The 16,371-nt window shown below is 54.6% G+C and overlaps 1 protein-coding gene across 1 annotated transcript in view; it reads right to left on the reverse strand.

Moving 5' to 3' along the window:
• Positions 1 to 3,894: 3,894 nt before the first annotated feature.
• KLRG2 (killer cell lectin-like receptor subfamily G, member 2) overlaps positions 3,895 to 16,371 on the reverse strand; it is a 13,686-nt gene continuing 1,209 nt past the window's right edge. The window contains exons 4-8 of the mRNA XM_004677209.2: positions 16,181 to 16,361; positions 13,181 to 13,282; positions 12,717 to 12,862; positions 5,653 to 5,756; positions 3,895 to 5,159 (exon numbers count right to left, since the gene is read on the reverse strand). Coding sequence (XP_004677266.2) covers positions 5,039 to 5,159; positions 5,653 to 5,756; positions 12,717 to 12,862; positions 13,181 to 13,282; positions 16,181 to 16,361 — 654 coding nt within the window. The 3' untranslated portion in view covers positions 3,895 to 5,038. The remainder of the gene's footprint in view (positions 5,160 to 5,652; positions 5,757 to 12,716; positions 12,863 to 13,180; positions 13,283 to 16,180; positions 16,362 to 16,371) is intronic.

Here is a 16,371-nt window from a genome sequence, read left to right on the forward strand (position 1 = left end):
GAGGTTGTGCCGACAACGGTGGTCACTGGTCCTGTGTGGGAGAGTGGCTCTGACATCCCAGACACGCAAAACTCTGTCCTCTGGGCAAGCTGGTCACCTGTAACAGGAGATGTAGTACGTGGGCCCAGATCATGGGGGTGGTCTATTGGCCCAGGGGACACTGCTATCCTTGTTAGCATCTTACATCTACAGAATGAGTTAACAGGTCTCTGAAGAGCAATGCACCTTCCCCCAGAAGGCTCAGGTAGCCTTTTTCCATTTGGGCCCAACAGACATTGGTAAAGGAACGTCTCTGACTAAACAAAAGCCAGGACAGTCAACTGAGAGTTTTTTGACCTCAGACTGAGGATTTTCCTGGTGTAATACTGTGACAGGTATGTCCTGGGTTCTGAGAGGCAAAAAAGAGCAACAGAAATGTCTCCCAAGGGCACAAAATTCCCAGAGGGTTAAATGGTGGTGTGGTGGCTACAGTAAGCACCATTTCTAAAACTTGTGTAGTCTGCTGTGCACTGGCTCTCAAGCTGAGTCAGGAGACTAGCCCGTTTACCCAAATTTGCATGTCTCCTAAATTGTTTTTGAGTTTGGGATAGATACTCGACGTAAAAAAGCCTATCAGTTCAATAGAAAGTACCCAGCATCAGGAATTCCTGTTGAAAATGTACATCTTGACGGCCTAATTTACAGGAAATGGCATCCAGAGTGTAGTGAGAGCAGCCCTGAATTAAGACTCATTGGGGGAAAAGTTCTAGATCACGGGGCATTAAAAAAACAAACCCAGCGACAGTGCTTAAACTTGGATTAAAAGACTTTCGTGAAGTTGGGGAACTGGAACATGAGTTGAGTGTTAATTTTACTAACGATAACGATAGAACTGTAATGTAGAACATCCTTATTTTTAGGAATCGCATGCTGAATAGAGGCGAAGTGTTGATGTCTGTAACTTATTTTCAAATGCTTCAATTACATATACACACCAATATGTAGAAAGAAAAATGTGGAAAAGGTAACAGTTGTTAGACCTAAGTGTTCTCTGTACGGGGGTACACACATCGCAGCGTCTTGGTAGTTTCAAACGTTTTGCAAAAATTGGGGTTCACAAAGCTAGATTTTCCATTTCAGTCATCACTGGGCAGCACATGAGCCTTTCAGGCAGGGCTTCTCCACAAACACGGCCCACCCACTGCCGCACTCTGAGCATCCAGGGGCGCGTGCGCGTGGGCTGGTGAGCACTGGGAGAGAAGCGTGCACCCACTAGGACAGCTGCTTGCAGGTGGGGGCAGGCTGAGCTGCTGAGAGGCGCGTGTGGGGGTGTAGGGTGAAACCCCGAAGTGGCAAAGATGTGCCGACTGGACAGAGGGCGAGACCAAGTGCTGAAACAGATGGGAGCTGCTGGAACCCTGCCCGTGGGAAAAGTCCAGCTCTTGCAGAGAGCAGCGTGCTAGTGACGTGGGAAGGAGCATCTTACCGTGCGGCCTGCAGGTTCTCCCCTGGCACCGAAGAGAAAGGAAAACCAGTGCCCACACGGATGGTCATGGCAAGAGGTGAACAAAGATGTTCCCGGCAGTTCTCTCCATAATGGTCCCCAAGCTGGAGGCAACACATCTCGTCAACTGGAGAAAAGTGAATTGCGGTATGTTCCTCAGGAGGAACTACCAGTGGGCGCAGTGACGTGGGAAAGCCTTTAAAATGTGCCGAGATGAAAAACAAAAAGTTGAGTCCACACTGTGTGCTTCTTACTCTTTCCTGAAACATCCTAAAAAAGATGTGCTGGGGCTGGAGGTTGAGGGCGGGGTGCTGCGAAAGGACTTTCTGGGGTGTTGGAAGTCTTCCTCCCTCACCTTGACTGGCAGTTATTACATGGGTTAGCCTTTGTGGAAGGTACTCGAGGTGGACATAAACTCGGCCTCGGTAAAGTTGATTTGAACTCTTTTCTTTTCCCGGAGGGCCGTATGTACTTTTTCACCAGGTTCTCTCAAAATTTGGTTTTTGCACCATGTGCATCAGCATCACAAGGAAAGTTGGGGACCTCTTGGCGAGGGGAGGTGGGGCATGTGCCCCACACAGGGGCAGTGTCTGGAGTGCTCACGGCTCTGCAGCGTCAGGCTGCTCCGGAGCTCCAGGAGACAAGCCAGCGCCGGTGGCAACTTCAAACAGCAGCAGCTGGCAGAGCCTGGAGGAAAAGAGTAGTTGAAAAACTACTCAGAGGAATTCCATGTAGACCAGCCTGTTGTGTGACTTTCCCAGCTTCTGCTTTGTGGAGAGGGAGACATTGCTCTGGAGGTGAGGCTGAAACTTGGCGAGCATGCCTTCACCTCAGTGAAGGAAATGTTTACGGGCTGAGAGAAATGGAGCCGTTCCTGACGGTGGTTCTCTGGTCAGGCAGCTCATCAGAATCTGTGGGCCTTTCAGAAAGTATTTTTGTCAAAGGAGTACATTAATACTTTTTAAAAACAGGAATGCGGTTTTGCCTAGTAGTTTTAACTAGTTTTTTTCTTGATCTCGAGTACAGCTCAATGAATTTTTATGTATGTACCCAGCCCCACCCCAAGCAAGACTAGACCATCTCCAGCAAGCACTCTGGAATGTTCCCTCATGCCCTATTGCACTGCTGCTCCCTTACCCAAGACAACCGCCAGTCTGTCCCCGACCGGTTTTCAGCAAGTACTTGAAATTATTTTTGCTGTTTCTTGCAGTTTGTGTTTTCTGGTTTCTAAGTGAAGTCTCTGCTTTCATTCCGCTACTTCTTGGCGTGCCAGGTTTGGACAATAACAGTTGGCTTGCTAGTAAGATAGATGAGAAACTCATTCTCTTGTCCCCCACCCTTACCTTGTGAGGGTAAACTCATTACACTTACCAGGCCCCAGACACTCACCTGAGATTCTGATCCTGGGCATGTGGGCAGGTGCTGGCCACTGGTGTCTTTCAGCCTCCACAGGTGATTCTAAGTGCATCCCTGCAGGGTCATCCCCCGCCTGGGGTACTTGGCCTTGAAACTAGAAGGAACCAAATGGTTGCTGATGTTAAACTGGACAGACCACCAGACACAGGACGTTTGCAGAGAGGCACTTTGAGTGCTGGGTTCACTTGTGGGCAGGTAAGCAAGCCACGAGGAGCATCACAGTGTGTCTTAGACTTTCTGGCTTGAACATACACTCTAGGACTCGGATCTAAAAGTTTTGGGTTTGCCCTTCTCAGAGCTCAGGTGTGGCCACGGGTTGATCAGAAACAACCGGTTGTGGACGGTTGTGGCCATTTCCTCCTTCCCTCCACCAGGGACATCCAAGGTGTTCTTAGACCTTCCAGCCACCCCGTTCTGGGCTGCGAGCAGAACTGCCAGGCACCTTGCGTGGCACCTGTCTCGGCACGGAGGCCAGGACTGTGGGCTTCTCCTCCCTGCTCAGATGTTGCCATTCAAAACAAACTGACACCTGTTTTTTTAAAGTGACAAGGCCAGTTTACAGTTTACTTGCAGCTATAAATGGAAGCTGACACACTCATCCCCAAAAGAGCGCTTGGGAACACAGGGTGGGCGCCAGGGGGCGCTGGTGGGACGGCTCGCCCTGGCGCGGGGAGCTGGGGTTTGAGGGAAGGCGGCTGGTGGGTCCTGCTTGGAATCTGCCGCTTAAGTAATGTGACCTTGACCTTGAGAAGCCACAAGTGACAGTTACCAAGGGGTCTGAACAGGTGCATCATCAACCTCCACACCCAGCACCCTGAGCCAGATGCTGTCTCAGATGCGCCCAGCGCGATGGCGACCGGGGTACCCAGCACCCGCAGGCTGTGAGGACGGGACCAGGTGGCGTCCCGCGCCTGCAACTCCTTACTGAGTGTTCAGACCAGTCGCAGGGCCTGAAGTATTTGCGCGACTACTTGATCTTTTCAAAACATCGGCTTTATTGGTGTCATTGCTGTCATTGAGCAATGTTGAGTCCACGCGTTTGACAAATGCATCTGTTGTGACCACCACCATCGGGACCCAGAGCAGACCCACCTGCCGGGCGTTTCCCTCCCCGCACCCCCGGCCGCCGGCCCAGCGACAGCGGTCCCGTCTGCCCTTGTCTCCGCTTGTCTTTCCCAGACGTTGGTCCAGACGGAACTGTCAGCCCCGGGCGCCGTCCCTGGTGCGCATGTCAGAAACTTTCCTTCTGACATTTAAGCGGACTCGGGTGGGGACGGTGGCAGTACCCGTTCCAGTCGTCGTTTGGTCGTGGGCTTCTTTCCTTTCTGTGCTCAAACCTCCTTCAGGGCCTCGGCGCTTACCCACAGCTCGAGCAAACCGCTGATGTTTGAGCGTCACTTGTGAGGCCCCTGCTGAATCCCTGTGACCTGGCGGGTTTGGTGCAGGGGGTCCCCGTGTTGGTAACAGCAGGGCCCATTCCTGCCCGGTGTGGCCCAGCGCCCCACGGCGCCTCCTGAGGCCGTCGGGCCTTCCTGTGACGAGGCTTCAGCCCTGCCCACTGGCCTCTCGCGTGAGGACGTGGACCCTGGGCTGCTGGTCAGCCGCATCTGTTCCCCAGGAGGCGGCCGGAGTGAGAGAAGCTTGCCGAGATCCTTCAGGAGCCTTCTAACCAACCAGTCCCCGTTCTGCTTGGGTTATCGGGGTGTGGTGACTTGGACCCCCGAGTCCACACTACCCCACTAACTTGCTGTCCTGGGGGTGTCGAGCGCTGACTGCTGAGGCGTGGAACCGAGCACAGTGGCTGCCGAACACGGTGTCTCTGTGGGGCCCCACGGACACCTTCCTGGCTGAGACGCCCAGCAGAGGCCTTGCTGCTCCTGCTGAGGCCCCAGCTCACCTGCACTGAGCAGGAAGGGCCTGTGGGCGCCGGACTGGCCGCGCCCCCAGGGGAGGCTGTCACTGCCGGTCACAGCCTTCCCCTGGCTGTGCCGTGGGGGCCCCTTCCGGGCCCGGGATCCACTGAGCAAGGGCCCTGGAGGCCTGGGTCCAGGTGAGGCTGTCCCAGCTCTCAACCTGGCCTCCAGGGGTGGCGCTGGGGCCTGCGTACCCCTCACAGGCTCAGGGTGGGTGGAACCCAAATCACTCGGTGCCCTTGACACAGACCCAAGGCCTCGCAGAGGCACAGTCGAAAGCCACAAGTTTGCCTCCCTGCAGGCCCGCGCACTGGAGATCCGGCTGGTCCTTGTCTTCCTCTGGGAATCTGGGGAAAGGGAGATGGGACACTCAGAAGGCTGGTTCCTGCCTACCTGTGTGCTGGCTGCCTCTAGACCAGAGGCCCCCAAGTCACCTCCCTGGAGGGGGCCCCCGGGGGGGAGTCAGGAGATTGCCCCTCACTGTGCTCCAGCTGTGTGGTGCCGGGCCAACCTCCAGCCTCTGAGCTGCACGCCTTAGTCCATACAGAGGGCAGCGACCCCATTTGGGGGAGAGCGCTGGGGGACCCCATCGAGGGAGAGGGGCGGGGACTAAGCGAAAGCCAGGCCCGGGCCACCTGCGCCTTGCGGCAGGGCTCCGGGTCACAGCCGGGCGGGGGGGCAGAATCGGGACAGATGAGGCTCCAGGCTCCTGGGGAGGAGGTGGCAGCAGAGGAGGGCGAGGCTCCACCCCGCTTTGGGGTCTCGAGATGTCCCTGTGACGCAGGAGCTCGTGCCCAGGGGAACAGAAGGGGCTGCCCGCCCGGACCCAGGGCCACTCACAGCTGCGGCGGCAGGGGCGCCCCGTCGGTCCAGTGCCAGCCCTGGGAGCCTCGCCGGGCCCCTACCCAGGAGTACCGGGTGACTGGGTACCTGCTCAGGAAGGCCTGGGGGAGAGAAGGGGCACGTGTGACTCCTGTGGACACTGGGGGCTCAGGCAGGCCTCCGTCCCGGAGGCTTCTGCGGGTTCCAGGCCGCAGATGAGCCCCGCCCCGCCACTGCTCCCAAACGCCGCGGCCTGCTTGCTGGCTGCCCGGCACTCGAGTGCCCACGCCCATCCTCCCAGGGAGGTGCAGCAAGTGTGGAGGGGAGCAGCTCACACAGGAGAGGGGACAGGCAAAGCTGGAGCCGTGCAGCACACCCAGGTGGGCGGGCCGGCAGGGGGCAGCCCTGAGAGCAGGTGGCCATGGAGCTGCAACCAGACCAGACCAGCCACTCAGCGCAGCATTCTTCAGGCCATTTAACAGCTGGTGGCGCAGCAGGTTAAAGCACAGCACTGAGAAGCTACCAGCCACTGCAGCACGCGTTCGAGCCCCATCCAGGGTGGTGACCACACCGCGCAACGGACATCTCCTGACCCACCCGCTGCTCCCCTCGGCGGTATGTTTCAGTCCATCTGCCTGTTCTGCTCCCCATTCTGTTTCTGGTGAATCCTCTCACGCTGCACACCTCTGGCCTGTACCCCAGTTATTGTATGCATAAATAAATAAATAAATAAATGTCTTAAAAAAAAAACGTTGCAGGGGTTAAAGTCTCAGTGCTATGAAGCTATCAACAACCTCTGCAGCATGAGTTCGGTCCCCAGCCAGGGAGTTGACCCACAGGGCACAGCAGACCGCTCCTGTCTCTCCCCTGCTTCCTTCAGCAGTGTGTTTCAGTGGATCTGCCTGTTCTGCTCCCCACTCTGTCTCTGGTGAATCCTCTCATGCTGGATTCTCTGGCCTGTACTCCAGTTCTAATGTGCATAAATAAAAATATATCCTTGAGCTCTCCCTGGTGGCGCAGCGGGTTAAAGCACAGCACTGAGAAGCTAAAGCCACTTCAGCATGAGCTTGATCCCCGCCCCAGAGGTGACCACATGGCTGGCAGACCTCTCCTGACCCGCCCGCTGCTCCCCACTCTGGTGAATCCTCTCACCGCTCCTGCATCTCTGGCCTGCACTCCAGCTCTGTATGCATAAATAAATAAATACTTAAATATATATCTTAAAAAAAAAATACCATGGAGCAACATAGGGGAAGTTCTAGTATGTGAAGGGTTACGGTAGAGAAAGGCTGAGTAAAAGCTGGCAAGACTCTGAGTCCAGTGTATGAATACGGACACACGTAGACGCATACATCATGACAACACAGAGCAAAGCGATTATGTTGGACAGTTGTCAGGGCTGACTTTTTTCCTTTTAAGTATTTGTCCTCAACATCTAATTGTTTTCAGCAACAAATCAAACTGTAAACTCACATTCAGAAACACTGTCCACTTGGAAAAAAATGTTTCCACCTTACAAGACCCAGTGTGGGGGTGGCTGGCACATCCAGTCTTTCCAGAACATAACTTGGTGCTAGCTAGAGCAGCAACTTCATTTCTGTCACTTAAATGGGTGGCTGCACTTTGGGGAATAATTCAAGAAATAAAAAGAAAGTGAATTTACCCATAGATAACACTCTGCTATTTACAACAACGAAAAAGCCAAAAACCATCCAAGTGCTTCACGACTGGGGCGTCACTAGGCAGATTAAGGGCCATGACGCTGGAATAGTACAGGGCTGTTAAAGATGACACAGTTGGGGCCCTCCCTGGCGGCGCAGCGGGTTAAAGCACAGCACTGAGACGCTAAAGCCACTTCTGCATGAGTTCGATTCCCGCCTGCCCCGGAGGTGACCACATGGCGCAGCAGACCTCTCCTGACCCGCCCGCTGCTCCCCTCAGCAGTGTACTTCATCGATCTGCCTGTTCTGCTCCCCACTCTGTCTCTGGTGAAGCCTCTTGCCACCCCTGAGCCTCTGGCCTGTACCCCAGTTCTGTATGCACAAATAAATCTTAAAAAAAAAAAGATGACACAGTCGGAAAATGTCATAAGAAAATGTAAACACAGGCTGTGCCCAGTGACAACAGACCTTGCCAGCATGCTGTGTAGCTGCACCCCCAAGAAGCTCACATCGCATGAATGCAGACGGGATGGCGGAGTGAACCCCCTGGAATTTAACATGAGTTTAGTTTTTCCTGGACAAAGACCAAACCCCTCTGACCTTGGGAACTGGGAAGGAACTTCCTCCTCCCTCCACGCTGCCAGACAAAGCTGCTCTGAAACCACAGAGCATGAACTCAAGGAGGAAGGCACAGCAGCCCCTAAACTCTCCTGACTGTGAGCAGAACCAGCTCTTGGGAAAGATGAACCATTCTGTCCAGGACTGTGCACTCCCTGGTACCTTGGCACAGCCCTGGGGGTGGCGGGGCCTGGCTTTCATTTTACTTTATGCATACAGGATTTGGGGTACAGGCCAGAGGTGCAGGGGGTGAGAGGACTCACCAGAGACAGCGGGGAGCAGAACAGGCAGATGGACTGAAATCCACTGCTGAGGGGAGCAGCAGGGAGACTGGAGAGGTCTGCTGCACCCTCTGGGCCACCTCCCTGGCCAGGAATCGAACTCATGCTGCAGTGGCTGCGGACAGCTTCATAGCGCTGCATCTTAACCCCTTGCCTTACCAGGGAGGCCTGGAGCCTGGCTTTTGTCAGTCTGGTCTTGGCTGTCCTCCCCCGTGGCCCTGGGCGCCTCCTGCAGCTTTGGCCCTTGTCCAAAACAGCACATTCCAGGGCTCCTCAGTCATCGAATCTGGACTTTAACTGCCTGAGATTCAAATCTCAGTCATTTTTTTTTAAAGAAGTATTCACCCATGCATACAAGAACTGGGGTACAGGCCGGAGGTGGGGAGGGTGAGAGGACTCACCAGAGCCAGAGTAGGGAGAGAACAGGCAGATAGACACAGCTGAGGGGAGCCGCGGGGAGACAGGAGAGGTCTGCTGCGCCCTGTGGGTCAGCTCCCTGGCTGGAAAGCGAACTGCTGGTGCAGTGGCTGTGGACAGCTCCATAGTGCTGCATTTTAAGCCGCTGCGCCGACAAGGAGGGCCCCCCCCCTTTGGTCTTTTTACAGAGAACTTTCTGGCAACTGCTCCTTTGGAAGGAGAGTCTCCAGATTCGTATTTTCTCTGCGTGGTTTCTTAGGTTTTAGATGACTGATCCTGTATGCTTACTTTTTAAAAAGAATTCTTGGGCTCATGCTCCATTTGCTACCTGCAGAGCTCGGTCCCTCTCGCCTTGAGGACCCACCAGCTACAGGAGTCTCTGCTCAGCCCACCCGGCTCACTCTGGGCACACCGTGGCTGGCCGTGGGCACAGACACGCTCCTTCCCCCAGCGTGGAGGAGCTTGCTGCGACCAGCGGGTGTGTCTCAGGACTTGAGGATGTGTGCTGGGCTGCTCCCTGCCCGCTGGGACCCTCCTAGTTGGAGGCACAAGCTAGGGGCTACCCGTTCCCGTGGGCAAGCAGATGTCACTGGCGAAGAGCCGGGGGAGGTTTCTGCGCTCACAGTCTAACACCCAGATGGGCCAGGCCCCAGGCAGTACTGAGCTCTTGCTTTCTGGGCTAACATCCCTCCGGTATTTCCCTCCCAGGCCTAGAACATCATTACATATGGGACATTTAAACATTTAAACAGCTTTGGCAAGAGGAAAAAAGTCTCATAAACTTGGTTTTCCAGTGATAGCCACTATTAAAATATTAGTGATAATTGGGTTTTTTTGTGAAAAATAGAAAAATCAGACCGAAAATGGGGTCCTTTCTGCCAGGCCCCCATCAGTCTTAATATTTATTGCCATTTTAAACTCTCCCAAAAGAGCAATCCTGGGCCTCCCTGGGGGTACAGGAGTTAAAGTCTCAGCACTATCAAGCTATCAACCGCTACTGTGGCCTGAGCTGGATCCCGGCCAGGGAGTGACCCGCATGGAGTGGCAGACCCCTCCTGTCTCCCTGCTGCTCCCCTCAGCAGTGGATTTCAGAAGATCTGCCTGTTCTGCTCCCCCCTTGTCTGGTAAATCCTCTCACTCACCCACCCCCACCTCTGGCTTAGACCCAAGTTCTTATATACATAAATAAATTAAATAAACCTTAAAAAAAAAAAAAGGCAGTCTTAAATCAATTTGGAGTTTCCTGTCAGCACCAACGAGGCCATCTCCAAGGTAATCAATCCCCTGTCCTTCCTCTGAGGGAGAGTGATTTTACCTGAAATCCTTTGCTAGTAACCTTGCTCCACCCTCTGTCTATAAGGGGGGGGAGGGTTCCTACTTCGTGCGTGTCCTTGCATATCTGAAAGATCTGTTGCCTGATCCATGAATCACCTAATAAAGCCAATAAGAGATCTAAATTTGTGAAAAAAAATTTTAAACATATTTACCATACAGGGAGGGCAGGTTTAAGTTTTTTAAAGGTATACTGATTCTTTTCCATGTTTTTGAGAAATAAACTTTATCCCTGGCAATAATTTATATTCATTGTATAAGTCTCTCCAGCAGATGCTTAGATACATATCCATAGAACTCTCCCGGAGAAAAGAACAGAAATTGCCCCTCACATTGTGTGGGATAGAATCCCTTTGATTTCAAGACTGGACAAGAACAGTCATGCATGTGAAATCTTACGTAAAAGCTAAGTCAAATCTGGAAGTAGTTTGGAAAGAAAGAATCATGCTTAAGTAAACTTGACCAAAGGAAGCCAAGGATTAAACAACAGCAACAACAAAATCAATATAAATCACCACAAGAAGAGATTAGAGGAGGAAAAATGACATTTCATCATCATCATCATGTGCATTAAAAAAGCATTCAAAGATATAAAAAAAGTCTGGGTTCCCAGTCAGACCTATTCCAGTGATTATGAAAATCTGGAACAAACCCGGGCCCTGACATAGATTAATGTGATGTGCTTCAAAAATGGAGAAAGTCAGGCCCTGGATGAAGTAATGAAATTTGTAGGCTACTCTGAAAAAAAAAAAAAAAAAGTAAGCTGTTGCTTTGAGCCTAAATAAAAAGAATGGGAGGCGATGACAGCTGCTGAGAAATGGCAACAACCTTTGGAAGCTGGACAAGTGTCACAGAACCAGCACACCCAGGAAAGCTCAGTGGTTTTCACAGGTGGAGTAAAAAGAAGCTGAGAAATGAAACACGCCAATTTGTAGTAAGAAGTCCCTAATACTGAAAGTCTCAAACATTAGGGCAACAGGTCCCCCTGAGGACCCCAGGACAGGAACAAAGGTCTAAAGGAGGAAGACGGGTCGGGAATCTATAAACAACCCTCTCCCCAAAGTCCACCTGAGGCTCCCAAGCAGCCGGGAGACTAGCAGAAGCTAAGGAGGTAAGCCCCGGGTATTCTGGGATTCAAAACAGGCGACCAGGGGGTGACCGTACTGCAAAGGGGAGCTCTGTTCTTCAAAGTGAAAGGCGGCCTCTTTCCCCGGCTCCTGGAAAGGTGACAGCTTAGCATTTACTAAGAAGAGAGATGAGTCTTTAGCTAGTCTCCCCATGACAGAGTCTGCCTCTTTAAAAGGCCCAGTCACCGCTGACACAGAGCTTCCAACCTGCCACTTAATGTCTTCCTCTTAATTACAACAGTTAAGGATCAGCGGACACTTTCTGGGGTGGGAAGGAATGAGCCACATCTGATTAAAATCAGACTGTAGGCTTATTAGTACCGAGATTCAACCCTGGGAGACAATGGAGCAAAGTCTACAAATTCTGGTCTGGAGGGAGACTGTTTCCAACCTACAGTTCTATACCCAGCCATGCTTTCAATCAGCAAGAGGTTAGAACAACAGAGTCTTCAGCCCCAAAAGGTCTGAAACATTTTTCTCCAGGAAGTTTACAGAGGATGTTTGTGCTCCACCAAGGAAACATGGATCAAGGAAACGGGGGTCCCACGCAGGGAAGAAGCAAAGGCACACAGAGGATGGAGGTACACGGAAACCCCAAGAGGGCAGCACGCAACTTGCCTACTGAGCAACCAGGCCAGCCGGGAGCAGAGCCGGGAGCAGAGCCGGGAGCAGAGCCGGGAGGCCTCCCAGCCCTCCAGGCCCTATTTAGTTACTTTAAAGTTCACATGTGCCCTTCAGGTCACTTGCCTGTACCACATATTCTCGGGGCACACGTGCCTTTCTGCCACTGTGCCAAGAGGCTGTGCTCATCCTTGGCTCCCCAGTGCCCAAACACAGACGAGGCACTTCAGACATTTATTAATAATGCAAGGACTGAAGGAAGGCTGCTATCCCGTGCACATCAGAACAGCTGATCTCAATTCTTGGCCTCTGCCCTAAATTAGCTAAGATGAAGCCAAAGGCTGGATCCACTCCAGGGCTTTCACAGCCACTCCCAAACACTGACAGATTCCGATCCACGCTCTCCCTCTCCCCTGGGATATGCTGCCCCTCCCTTTGGCATCAGCTTCCGCTCTGCTATTTGCTTTGGCCAGTGCAGTGCTAGCAGGTGTGACATGAGCAGAGGTCTTAGATGGCGCTATGTCCTTGCCTTCTGCCATTTTCCTTATGAAGAATCTGTCCCAGGAAGAAGAAGAATCTCGCAGAGACCTGGGAGTCTCGAGCCAAGACAAGACCGATGGTCCTTCCCAACACCAACGAACAAGGAAGAATGCTTTTTGGTTTAAGTCCCTGGCTGTGGGGCGATGAGTACCCAGCGGTATTAGACCGGGACGTTTCCAGTCCCACTAGATACCCCCAGAGAGCACCCGCGTCCCCCCCCCAGACACCGACATGGCTGAATCCGCAGCTCACTAAGTGCTGGCCCCAGAGCGGGAGCATGCCTCCTGCAGCCTTGCCCAGCCCCACCCTCACGACTTAGAGTGAAGAGGAATGGAAGAGCCCAGACCCCCGACTGGCCCCCCCCAGGCCACTTCACTGACCAGGCCTCGGTGACTTTTTTGTATTGTAGGGTTGGATGAGACCTCGCCGCCTCCCTCCACCACTGCCCGCTGCAACCTGTGGTGCCCGGCCCGCCGCCCGCTCACCTGGGTGTGGCTCAGCAGGGGGAGGGTGGCTTGGTGGGCAGAGCAGAAGGCTTGGCCGGCCTCCCAGGCCTGTGCTTCAGCGGAAAGGTAGTAACAGTGCTCCTCGGACCACACCCAGCCCTTGGGGCACGGCTGGCAGCTGGCCCCTGCAAGCAGAGACCCGGTGGGCTGTCAGGAGTGCGGGCTAGGCGCTGCCCTGACCACAGGTGGCAAGCCTGGGGGACAGGGATGGTGTCAGGGCTCAAGAGGGACAGCGCATGGAGCCCGAGCGGGGGCTGGTGTCCAGCTGTGGTCGGCACGCGGGCCGTGGATGGGTGGGGAGACTTATCTTTGCTCTCGCAGCCCCAGTCTCCGGCGGCATCGACTCAAGTGGGGGTCTTTGTCTAATTCTCACAGGGTGGGGGGAGGCCATGATGATGGACTGCCTGGTGACGCGGCCGAGGGGGCCAGGGGAGCCACCATACCTGTTCTGGAGGCCAGGACCACAATGGCCACCGCGGACACGGCCAGGAGCACAGCCATGATCGCCAGGGCCCACTGCAGAGACCTCAGGTACGCGGGTAGCCCTGGCGGGGGAGCAAGCAGAGATGCGGGTGAGGAGAGCACCCGCGGGCCCGGCCCAGAGGCACCCCAACTCCACCCCCAGCATCGCTCAGCCCCTGCCCCTCAGCCAGGGCAGCATGTGAGCCGCCATGCTCAGCTTAAGCTCCTTTTGGGAGAAGAAGGGAAGCTCTAAGACAGAAGATTCTAGTCGAGGGAATAACTGGCCCCTGGGGAGCTTGGGCACTAGAGGCAAGCAAATCCCACCCAGAGCGCCTGGCTCCCCAGAGCTGGTCTGACTGGGCTCAACTCCCGGGCCTCCCCAGCGGCCTCCCATCACCGGACTCACATGGCCTCTGCCACCTCCCAGGTCCCTGGAGGCCATGGAGAGGGTGCCTGGGGGTGGGTGGGGGGCTGTGCTGTGCTTAGTCAGACACTGGCCAGCCAGAGCCTGGAGGGCTGAAATCTGAGCTCAGCTCTGGCCTTTTAGAAAACAAACCAGTAAAGAAATCCCTGGAGGTGTAAGGGGTTAAGTGTTAGCAGGACAAACCATGGGCAGCCAAGGGGCAGGAGTTTGCTCCTGGCCAGGGAGTGACCCACAAGGCACAGCAGACCTCTCCCTTCTCCTCTCCCACTGCTCCCCTCAGCAGTGGATTTCAGACAGTCTGCCTATTGTGCTCCCCACTGTCTCTGGTGAATTCTTTCACTCTCTGCACCTCTGGCCTACACCCCAGCTCTTGTATGCATAAATAAAACTTAAAAAAAACGGGGCCCTCTCTGTTGGCTCAACAGGTTAGAGTGCAGCACGGCCAGGTAGCTGCAGCCGCTTCAGTGAAAGTTTGATCCCCGCCCGGAGGTGACCACATGGCGCGGCAGACCTCTCCCGACCCGCCCGCTGCTCCCCTCAGCAGTGTACTTCGTCGGTCTGCCTGTTCTGCTCCCCACTCTGTCTCTGGTGAATCCTCTCACTCTGTGCATCTCTGGCCTGTACCCCAGTTCTGTATGCATAAATAAATAAATCTTTAAAAAAACAAACAAACAGGGAGGGTCAGAAAGCCTCTCACTGGCCCACTCAGGATGCCACCTGGCCTCTGCCAGTGGCCTCGTGGGAGCCACAAGCTCTCCCCAACGTCCAGGCAGAGGTAGTCCCGCCCATTCTCTTTCAAAAACAACCTTTAATTATACAAGTAACACGAATACATTCTCCTCGTGGTAAAAAAAAAAAATACCGCTGAAGCTATAAACTCTCCTTTACCGGTGTCTTCCCTAACCCCAGTCCTGGACCTTCTTTGGGTCTCGTTCTGGGGGCCTCAAGCCCGCCAGAGGCGGCCGCCTGGCAACTACATTCCCTCCGCTCCGTTCTCTGGCTTCCGTTCAGTTTTCTTTTCAGTCCTGTACTGGAATCTCTGGCATAACACCCTTTCGCTGCTCCTCCCATCCTAATTTCCTACAATTGCCCCACTGAACCGGCCTCCCCTTTCCCTCTACTTAAGTCCAAGGCAGGGGAGGGGCCAGGCTTGTGGGACTTGAGGGTATGCGATTGGGGCGGCCATCTTAGAAAATTAATGCGCATTTCCAAAGCAGTTTGGCCCAGAACTCCTGCCAGTGAGAGGCTGCTTTGTAGTCCGGTAAACAGCTAGTCTGCCACCCTCTGCTCCCCCTGCCCCAAGGCTGACCAGGACAGGGCGGCTTCCATTCCATTCCCACAGTCCTCCCCATCGCCCTGCGGGCTCTATCCCTGGCTGCTTTGGCTTCCTGACCTTGTCCTGTGCCAGACGGAGGGCAGCTGCAGGGCAGGCACCAGGTGACCCCTGGAAGAGGGAAAAGGCAAGGACACGGGCCCTCCCAGAAACACACGCAGCTCTGCCTACCAAGCCCTGAGAAACACACCAAGAGGCTCAGAGCACCGCAAAGAAGAAATCGGTGTGATAAACCCATAAGCTTGTGGCAACGTGTTTCTGCAGCAATAGAAACTGAACCCAGCATCACGTGGAAGATGGGCTCACGCCAAATTCCGCGAAAGTTCCTGAGAGAACGGTACCCCTGAACGCACCTGTGTCTAAGAACCCCCGGCCTGGCTGTCCCGGGGCTGGGGACTGTCTAGCTGGCCTGTCCTCCCTCTCACAGGCCTCATCGCTGGGCGTCTGGCTTCTGTTCCTGCTCCTGCCTGCTTCCCGGTTAGCAAGGGCTTCTGCCACCACTGATTCCTACTCGCCTTTCAACTTCAGGAAGCTTCCCAGAACCCCAAGTTCAGCAACCACTTCCTCCTGGTTCCTCACCCAGAACGGTTTGTAGCTTTTTCAGGTTTTATCTTCTTCCCTGCCGGATAACCTACGTCCCCCCCTCAAACAGAACAGAAAAAGGGCCCCACCCACACCCCCAAGCGGCCAGGTCTCTGGCTTCCCAGCAGCAGCTGTGGAGTGTTGGGGGTTTTGGCCCCCACCCCTCAGTATGGGATGTAGGAACAGAGCCAGGCTGCCAGAGGTGGGTGCAGGGCAGGGTGGGGGTTCAGGCCAGCCTGGAGGCAAGAGTGGGGAGACCTGTGTTCCTGCTTCCAATGCCCTCACAGACAAATGACCCAGAAAGACATCCCGGTACCTACAATTCTTCCCACCTCTAGTTATCAGAGAAGCTGAGCACGTCTATAGAGAATTTGACAAAGTTCTTGGGGAGGGGTGCGGCGGGAGAACCTCGGATCTGTTCTACCGCCAGTCTATCGCCAATTGGCAACGACTTGGACTAGAATACTGTTGATTCTAAGCCAGAGAGGCCGGCTGGGCTTAGGGACATCGGGATGGTCGCCTGGATCCTCTAGTCTCCCTGCTGCACAGAAGCCCAGGGGGAGGAGTGTGTGTGTGTGTGGGGGGGGTGGCATTCAGGAACCCCTGTCCTCCTCCCGGCGGTCCCCGCGGGTGTGCACCCACCTATGAGCTTTATCGCCCGGGGCAGTTTCGCGGCCGCGGCGTCTGCCTCCGAGCGCTGCAGCAGCGAGGAATCTTCCTTCTCCAGCCCCAGTTCTCTGCAGCGGCAGCGGCAGGTGGGGGCAGCCAGCGACGCCGCGAGCCCCTCGGTGGGGCTAATCCAGCCATCCGCGTCGCGGCCGCGCTCCGGCCGG

Source organism: Condylura cristata, unplaced genomic scaffold (genome assembly GCF_000260355.1).
Source record: "Condylura cristata isolate star-nosed mole 26May11 unplaced genomic scaffold, ConCri1.0 scaffold00005, whole genome shotgun sequence".
In the NCBI taxonomy this organism is placed as follows: Eukaryota; Metazoa; Chordata; class Mammalia; order Eulipotyphla; family Talpidae; genus Condylura; species Condylura cristata.